General features: G+C 54.0%; 4 protein-coding genes across 10 annotated transcripts in view; 2 read left to right on the forward strand and 2 right to left on the reverse strand.

Annotated features, from left to right (window-relative positions):
* The window catches only part of NSD1 (nuclear receptor binding SET domain protein 1), a 126,795-nt gene extending 124,753 nt beyond the window's left edge, over nt 1-2,042 (forward strand). For all 6 annotated transcript variants that reach the window (XM_081230764.1, XM_081230766.1, XM_081230765.1 and 3 more), the window contains one exon: nt 117-2,042. In XM_081230764.1, coding sequence (XP_081086890.1) covers nt 117-1,747 — 1,631 coding nt within the window. In that variant the 3' untranslated portion in view covers nt 1,748-2,042. The remainder of the gene's footprint in view (nt 1-116) is intronic.
* Nucleotides 2,043-2,174: 132 nt separating this feature from the next.
* RAB24 (RAB24, member RAS oncogene family) lies at nt 2,175-10,051 on the reverse strand. Of its 2 annotated transcripts, none has more exons than XM_081230770.1 (8): nt 9,529-10,051; nt 9,378-9,446; nt 9,090-9,168; nt 8,911-8,978; nt 8,710-8,809; nt 8,430-8,480; nt 8,230-8,292; nt 2,175-5,098 (listed from the first exon to the last, which is right to left on the reverse strand). In XM_081230770.1, exons 1-8 carry the CDS (start codon nt 9,643-9,645, stop codon nt 4,941-4,943), a joined length of 705 nt encoding a protein of 234 aa, XP_081086896.1. In that variant the 5' UTR covers nt 9,646-10,051; the 3' UTR covers nt 2,175-4,940. The 2 variants fall into 2 exon arrangements, with proteins under 2 accessions (XP_081086896.1, XP_081086897.1); XM_081230771.1 differs by lacking the exon at nt 2,175-5,098 and adding an exon at nt 7,759-8,110.
* A 97-nt stretch (nt 10,052-10,148) lies between these two features.
* Nucleotides 10,149-13,267, forward strand: PRELID1 (PRELI domain containing 1). The gene is made up of 5 exons (XM_081230772.1): nt 10,149-10,398; nt 10,971-11,196; nt 12,478-12,591; nt 12,705-12,783; nt 12,994-13,267. Exons 1-5 carry the CDS (start codon nt 10,307-10,309, stop codon nt 13,143-13,145), a joined length of 663 nt encoding a protein of 220 aa, XP_081086898.1. The 5' UTR covers nt 10,149-10,306; the 3' UTR covers nt 13,146-13,267.
* A 530-nt stretch (nt 13,268-13,797) lies between these two features.
* MXD3 (MAX dimerization protein 3) lies at nt 13,798-18,163 on the reverse strand. The gene is made up of 6 exons (XM_081230773.1): nt 17,947-18,163; nt 17,574-17,679; nt 16,889-16,918; nt 16,643-16,757; nt 14,358-14,541; nt 13,798-14,283 (listed from the first exon to the last, which is right to left on the reverse strand). The coding sequence occupies exons 1-6, from the start codon at nt 18,014-18,016 to the stop codon at nt 14,168-14,170; spliced, it is 621 nt and encodes a 206-aa protein (XP_081086899.1). The 5' UTR covers nt 18,017-18,163; the 3' UTR covers nt 13,798-14,167.
* Nucleotides 18,164-18,400: the final 237 nt, after the last annotated feature.

The following is an 18,400-nucleotide window of genomic DNA, read 5'->3' on the forward strand; positions in this document are numbered from 1 at the left end:
CTCTCTGCAGAAGGCAGCAGTTTGAAATCACTCCTTTGACTTAGTTCCAGAGCCATGACCCATCTCATATGCATGTCTTATTTTCCTAAGCCTTTGTTTCACACCTGTGTTTTCAGGGAAATGGGAGTGTCCTTGGCATCAGTGTGACATCTGTGGAAAGGAAGCAGCCTCCTTCTGTGAGATGTGTCCCAGCTCCTTTTGTAAGCAGCATCGGGAAGGGATGCTCTTCATCTCCAAACTGGATGGGCGTCTGTCTTGTACTGAGCATGATCCCTGTGGGCCCAACCCTCTGGAACCTGGGGAGATCCGTGAGTATGTACCTCCTACAGTACCGCTGCCTCCAGGCCCAGGCACTCACCTGGCAGAGCAATCATCAGGAGTAGCTGCTCAGGGGCCCAAGATGTCGGACAAGCCATCTGCTGACACCAACCAGACGTTGTCGCTGTCCAGAAAAGCTCTGGCAGGGACTTGTCAGAGGCCACCGCTGCCTGAAAGGCCTCCTGATAGAACTGACTCCAGGCCCCAGCCTGTAGATAGGGTCAGGGACCTTGCTGGGTCAGGGACCAAACCCCAATCCTTGGTATCCAGCCAGAAGCCATTGGACAGGCCACCTGCAATGGCAGGACCAAGACCCCAACTATCTGACAAACCCTCTCCAGTGACCGGCCCAAGCTCCTCACCCTCAGTCAGGTCACAACCACTGGAAAGACCTCTGGGGACAGCTGACCCAAGGCTGGATAAATCCATAGGTGCTGCCAGCCCAAGGCCCCAGTCACTGGAGAAAACCCCTGTCCCTACTGGCCTGAGACTTCCGCAGCCAGACAAACTGCTAGTCACCAGCAGTCCCAAACCCCAGACTTCAGACAGGCCCCCCGACAAATCCCATGCCTCTTTGTCCCAGAGACTCCCACCTCCTGACAAAGTACTGTCAGCTGTGGTCCAGACCCTGGTAGCTAAAGAAAAAGCACTGAGGCCTGTGGACCAGAATACTCAGTCAAAAAATAGAGCTGCTTTGGTGATGGATCTCATAGACCTAACTCCTCGCCAGAAGGAACGGGCAGCTTCTCCCCATGAGATCACACCACAGGTTGATGAGAAGATGCCAGTGTTGGAGTCGAGCTCGTGGCCTGCCAGCAAAGGTCTGGGACAGATGTCACGAGCCATTGAGAGAAGCATTGTGTCAGATCCTGTCCTTCAGCCACTGGGCAAAGCAGCGGCCCCTTCAGAGCACTCCTGGCAAGCTGTTAAATCACTCACCCAGGCCAGACTTCTTTCTCAGCCCCCTGCCAAGGCTTTTTTGTATGAGCCAGCAACTCAGGCCTTAGGAAGAGCACCTGCAGGGGCTGAGCAGACCCCCGGGCCTCCCAGCCAAGCACCAGGCCTGGTGAAGCAGGTGAAGCAGATGGCCGGAGGCCAGCAACTACCTGGACTTGCTGCCAAGAGTGGGCAGTCCTTCAGGCCTCTTGGGAAGGCCCCATCCTCCCTCTCCACTGAAGAGAAGAAGTTGGCAACCACAGAACAGAGTCCCTGGGCCTTGGGCAAGGCCTCACCAGGGCCAGGGCTCTGGCCCATAGTGGCTGGACAGACACTGGCACAGTCTTGCTGGTCCTCTGGGAGCACACAGACATTGGCACAGACTTGCTGGTCTCTTGGAAGAGGGCAAGACCCTAAATCAGAGCAAAATACCTTTCCAGCTCTTAACCAGGCTCCTTCCAGTCACAAGTGTGCAGAGTCAGAACAGAAATAATACCAGTAAATGCCACATGACCAGACCAGCTGCCCCCAGGGTTCTTGGGGAAGGGAAAAGTCTTCTTTTTCCCTCTTAAAAAACAGACAGACCCCAACACTTTTCCACTGTTATTCTCTCCTTATATCCCAACATTCAGAACTCTTGCGACATTAGCCAGTGGGGGCTTGTGGTTGTGTGAACCATATATGGAAATCCAAGTGGGCCCCAGCCAAGGAGACAGACAGACTCGGGTCTCTTTCCCCCAACCTTTACTCATGGTGAACTTGAAATAAAAAGTCCACTCTGGAGTCAAGCATGGGATTCAATTCCGCTGGTCAGGTTGAAGGTAGAGGGGCTCTCAAAGCTATTTCTCTAGCCCTACCAAGCCCCACTGAGGGTACCTGATGAACCCTTGGGAGGAACTGATTCCCATTCACATCGGTGGTGATTTCTTGAACATTCATGTGTGCTAGGCCTGGTGCTAGTCACTGGCAGGAGATACAGAGATAAATAAGACCTGATCCCTGTGAGCCTAACATGCTTGCCTGGGTTCCCAGGTTATTTTTAAAGAACCTTTGACCAGGAAATAACAGGAAGTTTGAGGGGCCCTGGGGCTCCGGGCTCATTTTGTCATGTCCTTTGTGGCCCCAGAAGTGGTTGTTTTGAGTGTCTCCTGGTCAGGTGTGCCTGTGTGTATGTGCATGTGTGTACAGTCATGCAGAGGTCTCCTCTATAGGCAGGTAGGGCCTGTTGGCTGGGCAGCCTCTGCTGCTTCTGTCTGGGCTCTAGAGAGTCTAAAGATCTGTCCTTGGTGGAGCAGTTGGTTGGGGGGCTGGGCTCTGTGAGGACACAGCTTTCCCTCAGTGTAAGAAGGCAATTGGCAAGCTTACCTTTCTTTTCTATAGATTTTCCTCCTTTTACATCAACCCACCCCATGCCTGTCCCCCAAACACTCAGGTGCTTTCAGATTTCAGAGTCTCGGGCAGTAGACCTAGGGAATCTCTGGCAAGCTCTGGGCTAGATCCACCACCAGCTCAGGGAGAGTGCCAGATCCTGGCAAGAAATTACTTCTCTCCTGATCTTTTGCCCTCCTACCTGAATGGAGGGAGTCTTCTTCACTAGTGGATTCTACCACCCTCTTCCTGAGAAATGCTGTGCTCTGTATTGAGAGCACCTGCCTGCTGACTTAGCTCAAAGGCAAGCCAGAACCCTTCCTCATGACTGGCCAGATGTGGCGTTTAGAGCAATGTCCAGTCCAAGAGATGACTCCTCATAACTGCTGATTATCTGTTACTGCTGCCCTGAGCTGGGGCCCAAGGGCTGGGAAATCTGTTGGTGCTACCCTGCCCTACCATTCACCCAGCTCACTGACTGCCAACAGGAAGTGCTGTTTGGCCAGTTCCTTCCCATTCACCCACCCCCTCTTTGTCCCTAGACCAAACATGTTTACCTCTCTGCTTTGCCAACTTAGCCAGCAGCTTTAGCCAACAGGCCATCTCCTGGCCCCAAGGTCTCCTGGCCATTTCTGTCTCAGTTATGGCTTTTACACCCTCAACAGGATTCTGTATTTTGTCCCAATTTCCTCCTCCTGAGTTTCTATTGAGGTCACTCCCATACTTCTAAGGAGGGAACAACTGTTGTTATAGAAGCATTTGCGCTTTATATAAAGATTTAAAAAAGAATTTGCTTTTATTTCCCAAAGTCTGTCTCTGGGGTTGAGACATTGAACTCAGGCAGAGGCATGAGGCTGGGCAGGGCTGCCCTGAGTTTAGGGGCCTATTCTTGCATCTCACTTAGACCTCGGACTCTCCTCTGTAAATTCCACCTGCCTAGTTCTCCCCTTTCATCCTGTCTCTCTTCCCACGTCATCAGAGAGGAAAAGCTCTTTGTTTTAGAGGAAGAGAAAACAAAGCATCTTATTTTCTTTTAAAAAAAATTTTAAACCATGGAAAAGATATTTTTAAAGAAATCCACCCAGAACATTAAAGTTCATTATATTAAGTATTTATCATGTGTGAGAATAATAAGTATATAACTGCAGCTAGTAGGTCCCTTTCCCTAATCTCTTAGGTTGTATGAGTAGGATTTGCTTGGTGCCAGTCCTGTGCCCTTTTTTTCTCCTGTCATCTGTAGTTGTGATCAGAAAAAGATATCCGCACTGCGCTGTCAGAATCTCTTTCCACTGTGTTGTGTGTTAAATTACCGTAGCTCTTTGTTTCATGAAATAAACTGTGAATTTTGTTGGGGGGGTGGTGCAGGCTATGTAAAATTTTTAAGTGGAGAAGTTTGATCCTGAAGGAGCTTCTCTGATGTAGGCTTTGGTAGGTAACTGACTTGACAGCCACTCTAGATATGTCTCACAGGACAGGAAGGAGTGAGGGAAAGGTGGGCCACTTTGTGGTTTTGTTTCAGTTTTTTCCATTCTCCCATTCACTGGAAAGCTTCCTTCCAGACCTGCGTAGGAAACTTCTGAAGCTGTTTATTTAAATGGATGGACAGCCAGCCCGGCTTTCATGAGGGCCATTGTAAGACTCTCTTAGGTTGATTGGAAATTAGATGTTCAACTCTCAGGCCCACTGATAGCATTTGATACTAGATTGTTAACATCACGAAAGCAGTCACTATACAATTAGAAGCAGAGTTGGAAGGACTTTTGGGAAGTGCAACTCTTGCATGACCCTTTGTGGGGGGTGACCTTGCCATCCTTCGGGGATTCTCCTGGAACCTATACTGAGACCTTTTCTCCAGGGGGTGTGACCTGGCAGTTAAAAGGAAATCTTTACTCTTAGAAACTCCTGATCTTTGTGTAGGATGGTATTTTGGCATTTGGCCAAGTGCTTGTAAATCAGGATCTCAATAGAGCGTCTGCCTCTAAGCCAGTTCCCCAGGAAGCCTTTCTGAGGGGGAAGCCTTTCTGAGGGGGAAGCCATAGCTTCCATAGGTAGTTAGAGAACTAATACCTGTCCTAGCCCTGTTAAGTCAGAAAAAATTATGGAAACTGTTGAAATTTGAATTCAAAGCCTCATTTGCTTCTCTACTGGAGCAAACCCATTCTAATAGCAAAATAGTTGTCATTGCTACAAAAGCATCCAAGTTTTTAAATGTCTGCTTCCCCCTGAAGTTACTGAGTTTGAAGTGATTTAAATCACTGTTGATCCTCTTCTGAACAACTACCAAATCCACATCTTTAGCATTGATGAAAATAATTATTCTATTCTTTACATCCTCCACCCCACACTACAGTCAGGGCATGAAGTGCATCAGCGATCCTTTTCCAGGCTTGGCAGCGTCTACTCACAGGAGCTGGACTCCCAGGTTCCCTCGTGAGAACAGAGTGGCAGGAAGGAAGTCTGGTCCTGGCAGCTTCCCCTGTGGAGAAGAATCAGGAGAGCACTAAATGTGGATGGATTTTTTTTTTTTTTTTTTCCGTCAGCTCCTATAAAGCGGGTTTTCTCCTAAGGCTTTTTTGGGGGACACTGTCATCCTCTTGGGGTCTGTCAGGAGGTCAGAGTAGCCCAGTGTCCTCACTTCTCTGAGATCATGGCAGGAAAGGAGCTGCCACAAGCCCCTTTTCCTGCTGAATAATGTTTGGGCTGTTCCATGTGTTAGACATTCCAGATCATTTAGAGCTGGGTAGCTGCTGCACGAGACTTTCCTTGGCTGTGGACAGTTAGCTCTCAGCTGAGCTTCCTAGAGTTAGTGCAGCAGGGCCCGAGGTTGCTGTAGTATAAATTGAAAAAAAGAATAGGTAATTGCTTTGTACACACACAAAAAAATGCAATGATGGTGCTAATTTCCTGGTATAAATAAGCACTGCCAAGGGTTGAGGGACTGGTGACTTGAGAAACCCAGATTCCTGTTTGGGAAAAAGAGATCTTATGTAGTTTCCTTGAGGCTTTATTAGAGGAGGGGAAGGTAGAGCCTTGGTGAATCTTGCACCTGACCCTGAAATAGTCCAGTGCAGTCCAGAGGTGGAAGAGATGCTGTTTCCAGATGAGGGTGGCCATTGAGTTTCTCAGGGCTGGTGTCACCGTGTCCATAGCCTCTGTGCACACTGCCTGAACAGGCTGGTAGAGAGCTCCAAGTGTGAGGTCTCCCTCGGCTACCTTCTGCCCCTCTCTACCTCTTCCACTCTCACGGGAGCACCTCTATTGCTTATGAAGATTAAGGGTAATATTTCTTAAGGAAGTGGAAAGAGTTTATTTTAATTAGAAATCCACAGCCTGGGGAGAAATGTTTCCTATCAACATAAGCAAAAATAGCACATGTTAAACTCATATGGTCCCTTTTCTAGAGCTACTTCCCCATGACTCTCAAAACATCAGGCTATTGAGGGCTTCAGGTGTAACACCCTGGAAATCGAGCAAAGCTTTTTGGACAGGAGGCGAGCCTAGGGAGTTAGGAGCAGAAATGAGTGGTTCTGGTGCTTTAGACTTCCAGGGTAGGGGCAGAGAACGGGTGGTCTCTAGGTCTGAGGTGGGTGCTGCCTGTGTGTGCATGTAGGTGAGAGTGTTGAAGACGGGCGAGTGCAGCACACAGGAGCTCCTGGAAGAGCAGCTAAGTCTTGGCAAAAAAACAAGCTGACAATAGAGATCTATCTTTATATTTTTAAGAAAGGGGCAGAGGGGGTGTCAGCTGAGGTCCATCACTTTTTTTGCCCCCCTCCACCCCAATAGATTGTCAGTGATAAGTGGAACTCTTAGTGAAAAAGAGGGGAGCCCTGTGCTAGGAGTCCCCATAAACATGTACTGTAATTCTTTGTATATAGAAAAAAATTACTGTAAAGTAAAGTTTAACTTTACTCTTATGGCCCTTGCCCTGTGTTTTGTTTTGTTGTCCGTGGGGAGATGTAGCCTAACAAGGAGGGAGGATGGGTTTGGGGTGAGAGCAGAAGCCAGCCCCTGAGGTAGTTCCCAGGGACACGGAACTGAGCCCTTCCTCCAAGCACCTCATGGGAGTGGTGTGGGTTTCCTCCCAGTAGCCACAGCTGTCGGAGTCTTTCTGCTGCTTTTGGGAGTGGCTGGCATCAGTTTCAGTCCCTACACAGGAAGCCTCCATCACCCACGAAGGAAGGGTATTTTGAGGTTTTTAAAAAGGAAGTGGAACCAAAGCACTTTCTGAGTGTGAGTCTAGACATCTTGGCCAAGTTTTTAGTTTTTTAGAGCAGGTGCTGGGCACTGCAGAGGACTCGGCCTAGGCCGAGTGAGGCAAAGGGGCTGAGCATCCCATAACAGAAGAGGCTGCCATATGCTTCCTTTTGGTTGAAGGGTTGGTCCTGTCTAAAGTAACATCTGATTCTTCAGAAATACCTGGACGTCCAAGGCCCAAAAATACACTTTGAGGAAACCCTGGGAATCTGCTTCCCTTCTGACTTAGTCCTGAACTTTCTGCCCCAGGGAAGAGTGTGGGAAGACAAGCATTTAGTCCTACAGTTACTTTTCACTCATGATCTTCAAGTCCTGAACTGGGTAGTGGTCACTTCATTTTACAGATGAGAAACACAGGCCAAGTTTAAGTCCCTTTTCTGAGTAGCTGTGTTGGATCCCAATCTGGATCCATAAAACCTTTCTAAGTCTTGCAGAACCTATGATTTTTCTACTGTTAAGCCACATTATAGGGTGTTGCTAGGAAGCTTAGGATCTGAGCCACAGGCATGACTCATGGACTTAGACATGACAGAGGTGCAGTCGAGCCAGTGAGTCTGAGGTAGAAGTGCTTGATCCTTTGATCTCTGGTTACTACTTCAGTGCCTTCCTTGCTCTTCTTAGCACCAAGAAGGAAGTGTGAGCTTTGCACTGCCCCAACCCCAGCTTCTCGCCCTATCTTTGCCCCCACTAAAGAATAGGAAAGGGCCCTTCTGCTTCTCCATTATCTCAGCTGCAACCCTGGGGTGAAGCCAGTTGGTTTCCAAAGGAAAGTAAGAGCTAAAAGGAGCCTTGATACAGGAAGCGAGGGCAGCCAGGTGGCCCCAGAAAGTACTAGGTATCTTGACACCCAATCCACACAGCAGGGAAAGGGGTTGAGTGTGATTCACAGTGCATTGATTTTATTTACAAATCAGAAGCCACTTAAATAATTTGTAGACACGAGTGCTGTCCAGGGCAGAAGCCTGGGGTCCAAATCAGCCCTTACCCTCCTTGTGCCCATCAGCCCAAATGCTGCCTCCGTTCCATGGGCCAGCACAGGCAGGTGCCACCTCTGCTGCCATGGGGACCCGGGGTAGCTCAGACGTGTGATCACCCAAGCCCAGACAAAAGCTAGGTCCAGCCTCTCTGGGGGAATTCCTTTAATTCCCCCAGGCCAGGTGAGTGGTGACTCAGTGATGACAACAGCTGTAGAAGTAGGGGTTTGCCTTCTGGCCCAGGTCCACGCCCTTGTCCTCTGTCAGAGAGAGAGGTGGCAGCTCAGCATCATTCTACTGGGGGATCAGGTAACTCATGAAGGGGGCCAGATGCTGTGGGCCTAGAGGAAGTCTCCACAGGAGCTAGGGAAGGACACACCTGTCATCACCTGGAAGGCGGCCACACTGACGTAATCCTCTGCTACTTTCTGGAAGAGCTCATCTGGCAGGAAAAAGGGTGATAGGTGAGGATCAAATGCCAGTGGCTCTGGGATCACCCAGTAACCAGCCCTCTAGGCTTTTCTCTGTCTCCCTTGTTGCCCTCGCGTGTTCTGCCGTGAGGCCCAGGACAGCACTCACCCACACTCTGGCCTGTCTTGCTGGATGTTTCAAAGAGCTGAGCTTTGATATCTGTAAAGAGAAGTGTCTAAAGCCTCATACCTGAAAATTAGGTGGACACAGACACAAAGGGGAAGGCTAGCAGTACAGGGAATCTTCTGAACCCCCCAGTTTCAGGGAGGCCAGAGAAAGTCTTCCCATGGGGGATCTTGCCATGGTAGCCAAGGCAGTCCCTATTTTCTGTGACCCACCCAAGTAGCCACTTCCCTCCCCCAGCCCCAGGGAGGTAAGGAGCAGCTACTGTCTGCATAGTCCTGGACGTCGTGGAAGTCCACACGTCGGCGCCGCCTGTCCTCCTCCAGCAGGTCACTCTTGGTGCCACACAAGTAGATCTTACAGCCCTGGAGCAGAAGACAAGGTGAGGGTCATCACCCGCCCCCCCCCCTCGGACCACCAGATCCCCAGCCCCTGTCTCGTCTTTTGGTGAGGTCAGGCCACCTACCTCCTCTAGGTTGCGCAGTTCCTTCACCCAGAACTTTGCCCGTTCAAAGCTGCTGCTGTCCGTCAGGTCTTGGTGTGGGACACGCAGGAAACACACAACCAAGGGTCAGAAGCTGTTCTGTAAGGCCAGCCTGGCACCCTCCCCTTCTTGTTTGAGAAACAGGCCAAAACCATCCTTACCATAGCAGACGATGGCAGCCTTGGCGCCCCGATAGTAGATTCGGCTCATGGCCTCATAGCGCTCAGAGCCTGCTGTGTCCTGAAGGGCAGGGGGAGGCTCAGCCCTGGCCTGAGTTGCTGAGCTACTCCCCAAAACTGCAAACTAATACCACGTTCTCCAGACCCCGTTTTTAAATTGTGGTCTAGAGAACAGAAATGGCCTCTATGAGGCCACAAGTCAGCCAGTAATAGGCAGGACCTACGCCTCCTCAGAAATGGGTTTTCCCAGGACTTGCCCAGAGAACTTACCCAAATACCCAAAGTCACCGTCCGGTCTCCGACGGACATCACCTTGGCCACGAAGGCGGCCCCAATGGTCTGCAACCAAGGGGAAGCAATCAGGGCCTCGGCTGCGGGTTACCCCCTCCCACCCGTGCTGGGCCGTGTCGGGCGCACTCACGTTCTGATAGGGCCCCACCAGGAAGCGATCGTGCACGTATCGCTCCACCAGGCTCGTCTTGCCCACGTACTCCTTGCCCAGCATCACCACCTTGACGTCCACACGCTGCCCGCTCATGCTCCCGGGGCTGCCTCACCCGCGTCAGGGTCCTGAGCGGGGGCGGGAGGCAAACCGGATCTCCACGCCGGCAGGCAGCGCCCGAGCCTCAGTCCCCGACCGCAGGCGCCAAGCTAAGGCTCCAGACGCCGCGACGATATTGAGCTACAGCAACGCCTCCGTCCGCCCCCGCTCTTCGTCCCCGGGTGCTGATCCTCCTTCTGAGAGTCCAGGACCCGGGGCGGCCTGGGAGCGTGCGGGGAAGCGCACTCAACGCCGGCGTCCGGCTCGCTCGCTCGCTCCGCTACTCGCTTGCCCGCCCGGCTTAGGGGCCGCTCCGGCACGGTTTCCCCACAGAGCCTGGGAGGGGTCCCGCTAACCTGGCTCCGGCCCGGAGCACCGCGACTCCCGCGGTGGGGGGAGGAGGCAGAGGCCGGGGAGGCGGGGCCGCCCGGTCACGTGGGCAGGCGCCGGAAGAGGTGGGCAGTGCGCGGCTGCGCCGGAAGTGGCGCGCGGCTAGACAAATCCTTATGGCGGCGGTGGCGGCTGTTTGGGTGCGGCGCTGGAGTGACTGAGCTGCTAGCCTGCCGGCCGAGCGTCGAGCTCCAGCCCCGCCTTCGCGTGCCCCCCGGGCTCCGCACCCCTGATGTTGTGTGGGCGCTGAGCCCGCCCGACCTGGACAATGGTGAAGTATTTCCTGGGCCAGAGCGTGCTCCGGAGTTCCTGGGACCAAGTGTTCGCTGCCTTCTGGCAGCGGTACCCGAATCCCTATAGGTACGTGGCCCTGGAAAGAGCAACCCTCCCACCTTGCTGTTTGGAGATCGGAGTGTGGGGGCCGGGAAAGACTCGACTTCGAGTGGGGGGGTCGCCGGAGCCGTGGCCACGTTTAGGACGAGAGGACCTATCGGGGAAGCGGCCAGGCTAGTACTGGAAGGAGGCTGGGTCTGGGTAGTAGTTTACTTGAGGCCCTAGTAAAAGGTTGTCTCATCTCAGGGTGGTGAGACAGGAAGAGGCGGCGGCACCGGAGCTGGGGAGGGATCTTGGGGTTGGAAATCCGGGCGCTTGTCTACTTCTCTGCCGTGACGCTGTCCAGTGGTGCAATAAATCATGAGGTCCAGCCCTGCTGGAAGGCCTAGGAATCCAGGTCAGCGAGGAGGCGGGAGTTGGAATTTGCCCTGGGTTAGGCTCAAGGGACTCTAGTTCAGGTCTGAGCCACAACACAGATCACTCTGCAAGTTTGGGGAAAGGCATGGCCATTCTGGGCCTGGAGGCTCCAGATGGGAACCCCAACAGTCAGTCACTTAGGGCCAGGCTCCTGAGGGTCACCTTCACCCTGACACCTGCAGCAAACATGTCTTGACGGAAGACATAGTGCACCGGGAGGTGACCCCTGACCAGAAGCTCCTGTCCCGGCGACTCCTGACCAAGACGAACAGGATGCCCCGCTGGGCTGAGCGACTATTTCCTGCCAATGTTGCTCACTCAGTGTACATCCTGGAGGATTCTATTGTGGACCCACAGAACCAGACCATGACCACCTTCACCTGGAACATCAACCATGCCCGGCTGATGGTGAGACCCCTCCCTCTTGGTTCCCCCAGAACTAGAGAGCTCCAGGTACATGTGGCTAGGGAGCCATGAGGGAGCTTCTATGATCCAAGCAGATCTGAGGAGTGTTGGCTCTAGAGTACAAGCTCAGATGATCTCTTCAGCTGGTCATCTTCTCTGGATCTGTGTTTTGACTCATTCATACAGTGGTGGAGGGGCTACCTGTTTCACAGAGTCGTTGTAAGTACTATATGCGGAGCACTCACACTGTGCCTGGCCTGTGTGTAGGTTGGGCCACAGGCATGATGCCGAGGGATGGAGGGAGGCAGTGGTTTTCAAACAGGAATCTGTCAAGCCATAAAGGGTACCTTGGATGTACCTTAGACGGGGAGGATCTGGGCCCCTTGCCCCAGTTTGACTAGAGTCTTTTATCTGTCTTATGTAATAGATTTCTGCCTGAGATTTCAGGGGAAAAGGGTTCCACATACCTTTGCTTTAAAAAAAATTAAAAAGGCTTGAAAACCCATGGTTTGGTTTAAGGAACATCCTACAGTATCTTCTCACCTGTGAGTACCCAGAGAGCTGTACCCAGCTTCCAGAGAACTGTTATTTTCTTTCTTGGTTAATCTTCACAATAACACAGGGAGGTGGGTATTACTCTCTGTTGTGCAAAGAGGAAAGTGAAGTTCAGAGAGGGGAAGTCAGAGTGAGGAGGCAGCTTAATGCTCTGCCCCAGAGTTACCTGAAGGCCTCACAGCTGACTGCCCTAAGGGCACTACAGCTGTGTTTTGTAAATTACAAAGAAAAGACCCAGCTCTAAGAAATGTCTTTCAGTCCAGCTGTGACAGGTGTCTTAAGTGTTTCTCTTGGAAGTACAGGTCCACTTTCTCCTCTCTGATAATGAGCTGTGGTGATTGCCGGACTTTTTTTTTTTTTTTTTTTTTTTTTGATTGCCAGGAGCTCAAGGGCCAAAGTTGGTGGAAGGCAGGTTGAAAACACCACACATGTCTAGATGTAAAGGTACAAAACATCCAGGATGGAGCTGGAAGGCCCTCCGCTGATCTCAAGAGTCCATGTACCTTTTCGTTTGAAGGGTCAGAAGAGAGGTTTTTAGAGAGCAAAATGACTTTTTTTCATCTTCTTATTCTCTTCCCAAAGTGCAGCTTGGGAATACAGTAAGGGAAAGGAATCGGTTTTCATTTTATTGCTTTCCCTCGTGAAAAGAGGCAGGGAATCAAATTTATGTGCAAGCTGGCAAAGTGAAGGACTCCCACACGATTGTGGTTGGCTTGACTGCCTGCACAGGTGGTAGAGGAACGATGTGTTTACCGTGTGAACTCTGATAACAGCGGCTGGACCGAAATCTGCCGGGAAGCCTGGGTCTCTTCTAGCTTGTTCGGCGTCTCCAGAGCTGTCCAGGTGAGCAGCGTTGTTGTGGTGCTGGGGCTCTGGGGCCCAGGGCATATAACAGAGAGTCCGGGCTGGGGTTCAGTGGGCAGCTCAGAATCCTTCCCGTTCTCATCTTTTGCCAGGAATTTGGTCTCGCCCGGTTCAAAAGCAACGTGACCAAGACTATGAAGGGTTTTGAATACATCTTGGCCAAGCTGCAAGGTGAGGGCTCTGCACATAGGCAGAGGCTGAGTCAAGTCCTAATTGCCCTGCCTGGGCTGGAGCCTGGAGCTGTCACCACCCTACTCTGAGCAACTCATCTGTACCCTGGGTATTTCCTTCAGGGCCTGGCGCACAGGAGATGAATGTCCTGGGAGGTGATTTAGGTGGGTCTTGGCATTCTTTGAAACCAGTTCCCACCCTTTGCTCCAGGTGAGGCCCCTCCCAAAACCCTTGTTGAAACAGCCAAGGAAGCCAAGGAGAAGGCCAAGGAAACGGCACTTGCAGCTACAGAGAAGGCCAAGGACCTTGCCAGCAAGGCAGCCACCAAGAAGCAGCAGCAGCAGCAGCAGCAGTTTGTGTAGCCAGCCCAGGCCCCAGGGCGCAGCACAGACCACTTGCTCCAGTCCCTGTGGTCTTTCCTCCTTGTACTTTATTATTAAAAGTCAGCTTCCAGCCAGCCCTGTCTACCGTCTGGGTGGTGGGCTGGGGGTGGGTGTGTTGTTTGGCCTCTCCAGCACACCAGGCCGTTACCCATGTCTGAGCTGGGCCTGCTTATTCCTGCATCAGGTGGCTGAAGATAGAGGTACAGTGACTTGCCCAGGGTCACGTCCGTGTGAAGTGGTCATAAACGCTAGACTGTAAGCTCCATGAGGGCAGGGACCTTTGTTTTATTTTCTGATGTGTCCCAAGTACCTGAAACAAAATCTTGCACATAACAGGCACTCAATAAATACTTGTTGAATTCAGTCGGCCCCAGCTCTGGAGTCAGAAAGCTTTGGTTCAAATCTTGACTCAACTGTTTCCTGGCTTTGGACCTCAGGCAGGTCATGTCACTCAGCCTCAGTCCCACTGTGACAGGCAGGGACTGAGGCCTCCGAGCTGTGAGGAGTAAAGGGGCACTGCCTGGTGTGGACAGCAGTGTTTGTGGTGGCTACGGATCTCATTTCCTCTTTTCCAGTTTGTCTGTGGCTGGGAGTTCCCCCATTTTCACCAGGCAAGACCATGAACAGGAAGTTAAGAAAGAGGCTTTTAATGAAAATATAGTATGTGGAGGGCAAAGGCCAGGGGCCCTTGTTTAGGAAGGAACGTGAGGACCCAAGTGGCTTCCTGCCCCTGTGGACAGCAGAGCCAAGTGCTACAAAAAATGCCTGGAAGGGTGGCCTGGGCCCAAGCTGCCTGCCCTGCAGGGCTCAGGGGGGCTCAGCACCCCGTCCTAGGTGGGACTGCCAGCAGCCAGCAGCAAGGTACGGGGAGCACCTGTTCCCACACGGTCCTTTTAGTCCATTCCAACAGTACGCTGAGCAGCCCTGGAGGCTTGGTGAGGGCTCCAGCCTGGCAGAGCAGAGGGTGGGCTGAGGGCAGAGGTGGCTCCAGGAGGTGAGGGTCATAGCCAGGTGCTGCCGCCGTGTGAGTAGCTGTGCTCCTGGCCCGTGCTGAAGCCCCGCAGCAGCTCAGCCTCGCCCCCGAACACCAGGCTCTCCACGTCCACCTCCAGCTCCTCTGCACAGGGAGCAGGCCAGTCAGGGGACCTGGGCCACTCAGCCCACTCGACCCCTCCGCTTGAGGGCACTTACCTTGGTCTGAGTCGGAGCGCTCAGAGGAGAGGCCTGAGGAGTCCAGGCTGTCTGCTCGCAGCCGCTCGCGCTCGCCTGCCCCAGCCAGCCCCCGGAGCTGCTCCAGCTGCTGCCGCAGGCTCTGCTGCCTGCTGCGCAGCTTCTCCTTGAGCCGCCGGGCCCGCTGCTCCTGCTCCTCCAGCTTCTGCAGATCCGAGGGAGCAAGGGGCTGGGGTCAGCTACCCGGGGTCTCGGGCCTCACCCCAGCACCACTCAACGGCGGACCGTGGCCACGTGGTGACTGCTTACTCCAGACGGGCTCACTAGATCTGGGCCCCAGAGGGTTGCTCCCACATCCTACAGGAAGCTAGGCCCTCCTGCCCTCCTGTCCCGTGTAAATGGCCCAGGAGTTCTGTCCAGATGGGTGGGGGAGGGAGGGCACCACAATCTCAAAGGCCCTCGGGGCCCAGTCAAGTGATGTGAAGGAGTGGAGTGTCTGGTGTCAGGCAACAGGGACTGCGGGGGACTCGGGCACACCAGCGAGTGCATACTAAGGCTCAAGGCAGTGGCCCAGGCCAATTACTGCCACATGGAAACAGGCCCAGTGTTGCCAGATCTCCCAGTTTTTTTAAGAAGTAGGGAGATCCCATTTTTTCCTGTCAAATGTCCTTTTAAGTGCTGCCAACTAATTTAAATTTTCAGAAAACTACAGACCAAACAAAGGCTACCAGTTTGTAACTCCTCAGGACCCTCCCAGGAGTCCTAAGTCTTCAGCATTAGTCCCCTTCTGCTGCCCCCACGCAAGCTCCGCCAGCCCTCAGTTCCAGGGACTGGAGGACCAAGGGTTCTCCCATCAGGGTCCTCAATGGACGGAAGCCTGCATTCAGTCAGCAAGAAGGGGAGAATTGGGTGAGGGGGCATTTGGACTGGGAGTAGATGAATGAATAAGAGCTGCCCAGGCAAAGATAGGGGAGGAAGAAGCATCCAGGCAGAGGGAAAATGGGAAAAGCATGGAGAGTTCAGCTTTTTTGGTGAGGAATGGGGAAAGATGAGACCAGTGGCAAGGCCTGTGTTGTGAAGCGCCTTGAGTTTCACAGGAAGAAAGAAACTGAAACTGTCCTGTCAGGAGCCATGGAAGGTTTTCAGCAGGAGGCAGACCTGGACGGATCTATGTGGTGCAAAGAACATTCTAGGGCAAGGTGGGGAGGACAGCCAGGTGGAGGCAAAACAGGAAGCAGGGAGTCCAGGAGAGGGGTGACGGGGCTTCAAGGAAGGAGCGATCCCTAGGTCCTGCCCACAGGCCAGCCAGCACCCAAGGTCACACATCATCCCTCCGAGAACCAAGTCACTAACTCCATGTGAGAAACTGGAGCCGGCTATCTGGCCAGGGTGTTATTCAGCCACAATGAGGAGAACGCAGGCACCTTTGGGACAGTGCTGGCAGTTTCCACACCACGATTTATTTGCTGCATGGCACCTCCCCCTGTCTCTGCCACTGCCCCCTGTGCCCACAACAGGGCCTGGCAGAGCAGGTGCTCACTTGAAGAAAAGAATGCAAGTCAGGAGACCTAGGCCTCGGTTTTGAATCGGCCTCTCATCAGCCGCCTCTGCCTCCATGTCTTCCTCTGTCAAAAGGGCCAGGAGAGCAGGAAGAGGCCTCTATTGTTTCCAAGTCCCTTCTAATCCCCACTCTGTGGAGCTACCTTGTGCCTGAGTCAGCACACCCTACTCCCATCCATCAGGGGGCGCTGAGCTCAGCCTGGGCAGCAGCAAGAGCCCTGGGAGGGTGGCTCACTGGCGTCCTCTTGGTACTTTGCCCCTCCTGGCCTCTGGAGCTGCCTCCCAAAGCAGCATCGCGACACCCCCCCCGCCCCCCCCACCCGCCGAGAACAGGAGGCCTTCAGGGATGGGGGAGAGGAAGAGCAAGAAGCAGCCCTCTCCAGTCCGAGGGACCCTTACACATGACCCCTCACAGAATGCCCCCCATACAGAGGAGGAAATGAAGTACAGAGAGACTGCATAACTCGCTCAGGGTCTCACAGTTGGGATCCAAGTAATAATTGCTGTAATAACAAGTGAACTTTTATTGGAAGAACTTGCTTAGAGCCTCAGAACAATCCTGAGTTATTTTCTGCTTTTCTTCCTACTTAACCAATTTGGAAACTAAAAGCACAGAGAACTGTCCAATGTCAGGCAGTTGGGCTATCACCTCAGGCCTCTCTCCCCAGTTCCACCCAGCCCCTCCCTGCTACCCCTCTCCGAGCATCCTGGCCAGCTGGCCCTGGGGCGCCAGAGTAGCTTCTTACCTGGATGTGCATCCTGGCCCTGCGCAGAAGGCTCAGTGTGGTGTATCGGGCACAGTCAGCCCCCAGGGGCATCTGCTGCTTCAGCTGCTCCAGGCACCGCTTCAGCTGGGCCCTCCTGTGGGGGAAGGGGTCTAGAGGGCAGCGCCAGCCCAGGCTTGCTGGCCAGATGAGGGACAGCAGGGGAGGGAAGGCCAGAGGGAGGCAGTTCCTGGGGCCTGGTGCTATCAGGGCAGGGTTGGGACTCACCTGCGCTTCTCCAGCTCGTTGTGCACAGACCTGCCAATGCCAGGGAGGATGGGGTGAGGGGGCGTCAGCCACTGCCCACACCTTCAGTCCCAGGGCTCCCAGGGCCTCAACATTCACTACAGATGTGTATCCCAAACTAGCCCACTGTGGGGACCTTGTGCTGGCCTCAGGCACCTGAGTCCCAGGCAGAGGCAGAGACAGTAAGGAGGCCTGTCCAGGTGACTGTGGGGTCCAAAGGAGGCCCCCAGCAGCAATCAGGAAGGGCCTCCTGAACAGGTGACATGTGAGCTGAGCCCAGCAACACAAGTTACCCAAAATGGGTAGTGGGGGAGAGGCATTCAAATTGGGGGGAACAGTGTGCAAAGGGTTGAGAAGAGGAGAGAAAAGGAGAAAGCCTGTGGGGGGAAGCGAGTGGTTTGATATGTGCAGTATTAGGACTGTGAGTGGAAGCAGGACCCAGAACTATTCATCGTTCCAAACACATCAGGGGTGCTCGAGAAATAGTCCTTGAACGAAGAGTGTGTGTTTGGGGGATTGGGGAAACGGCAGGAGGTGTCTGAATGCCTTCAGAGCAGGGTACCTGGCCCAGAAGATGCGATCAATAAGGAGGAAGTTGGCAGTGGAGGGGCCCGAGGAAGGACGGCGTCCATATCCCCCATTCCCCGCTGCCCCAGGCCCTCCTCACCGCCCACTGTCCAGCGCGCCAGGAGCTTGGGGAGACCGCTTCCTCCTCCTGTGGACTGGGCCCGGACTTCGGTGTGGGCACAGGGACGCATAGCCATGCTCTGCCTCTGCGAGAGACAGCCCCCGCCCGCGTCAGGCTGGGGCTAGTTCCAGCGGGGTCCCCTGGCACGGCACGGTCAGGGAGGGGCTTTTGGCTACAGGGCCATTTCCCCAACCCCTCCAGCCCCACTGCCCGCGGACCCCTAAATTGAGGGCGGGGGTGCCCCAGGACTACTGCCCTAAGGCCATGCATCCTTCAAGTTGGGAGCTAAGTCCAGCCCAGGCCAGTGTCAGCGAGGTCGCCGCCTGGAGTCCGACCAAGGGTTCTTCCTCACCTCTCTCGCGGCGCTCCAGGAACTCCGCCGCCTGCAGCAAGACCTGGATGTTGCTAGCCACGGGTTCCATGTCGGCGACAGCTGGCTGCGGGCGGGCCTAGGGTGCTGGCCGGAGCAGCGGCTGCACCACTTTTGTTACAATGTAACTGACACGGTGCAACAAACACAGACGCCCGGCCCGCCCCCGGAACGCCCCGCCCCGGGACAGCCCAGCCCTTGGCCCCGCCCCTGGAACGCGCCCGGGAGCCGCAGCCCACCCTCCGCGAGCCCGCCCACCCCCTAGGACTCCCGTAGGGCTTCCATGGGCGCCGGCTCCAGGCCCGGCCCTTGGGCGAACTCCCGGGCTGGGGGTGGGGGTGGGGTTGTGCTGCGTCTTGCCGCTTCGCTCAGCGACCCAGCGCCGGTTACTTGGCTTTTCTGGGCCTGTCTCCAGCCCCGTGCTGGTGGCGAGAGG

Source organism: Mesoplodon bidens (assembly GCF_964165515.1).
Source record: "Mesoplodon bidens genome assembly, chromosome: 4".
Classification (NCBI taxonomy): Eukaryota; Metazoa; Chordata; class Mammalia; order Artiodactyla; family Ziphiidae; genus Mesoplodon; species Mesoplodon bidens.

What these genes read in the sequence shown, in the direction of transcription:
- RAB24 (XM_081230770.1), bottom strand. Translation starts at nt 9,645, where the DNA reads ATGAGCGGGCAGCGTGTGGACGTCAAGGTGGTGATGCTGGGCAAGGAG. An exon ending in GGCTGCCATCGTCTGCTATG is followed by an intron (nt 8,979 to 9,089) that starts GTAAGGATGGTT and finishes TCCCACACCAAG; the next exon opens with ACCTGACGGACAGCAGCAGC. An exon ending in CAAGACAGGCCAGAGTGTGG is followed by an intron (nt 8,293 to 8,429) that starts GTGAGTGCTGTC and finishes TTTTCCTGCCAG; the next exon opens with ATGAGCTCTTCCAGAAAGTA.
- PRELID1 (XM_081230772.1), top strand. Translation starts at nt 10,307, where the DNA reads ATGGTGAAGTATTTCCTGGGCCAGAGCGTGCTCCGGAGTTCCTGGGAC. An exon ending in TCAACCATGCCCGGCTGATG is followed by an intron (nt 11,197 to 12,477) that starts GTGAGACCCCTC and finishes CTGCCTGCACAG; the next exon opens with GTGGTAGAGGAACGATGTGT. An exon ending in CATCTTGGCCAAGCTGCAAG is followed by an intron (nt 12,784 to 12,993) that starts GTGAGGGCTCTG and finishes CCTTTGCTCCAG; the next exon opens with GTGAGGCCCCTCCCAAAACC.
- MXD3 (XM_081230773.1), bottom strand. Translation starts at nt 18,016, where the DNA reads ATGGAACCCGTGGCTAGCAACATCCAGGTCTTGCTGCAGGCGGCGGAG. An exon ending in CCTGGAGCGCCGCGAGAGAG is followed by an intron (nt 17,680 to 17,946) that starts GTGAGGAAGAAC and finishes TGTCTCTCGCAG; the next exon opens with AGGCAGAGCATGGCTATGCG. An exon ending in GGGCCAGGATGCACATCCAG is followed by an intron (nt 14,542 to 16,642) that starts GTAAGAAGCTAC and finishes TCGGATCTGCAG; the next exon opens with AAGCTGGAGGAGCAGGAGCA.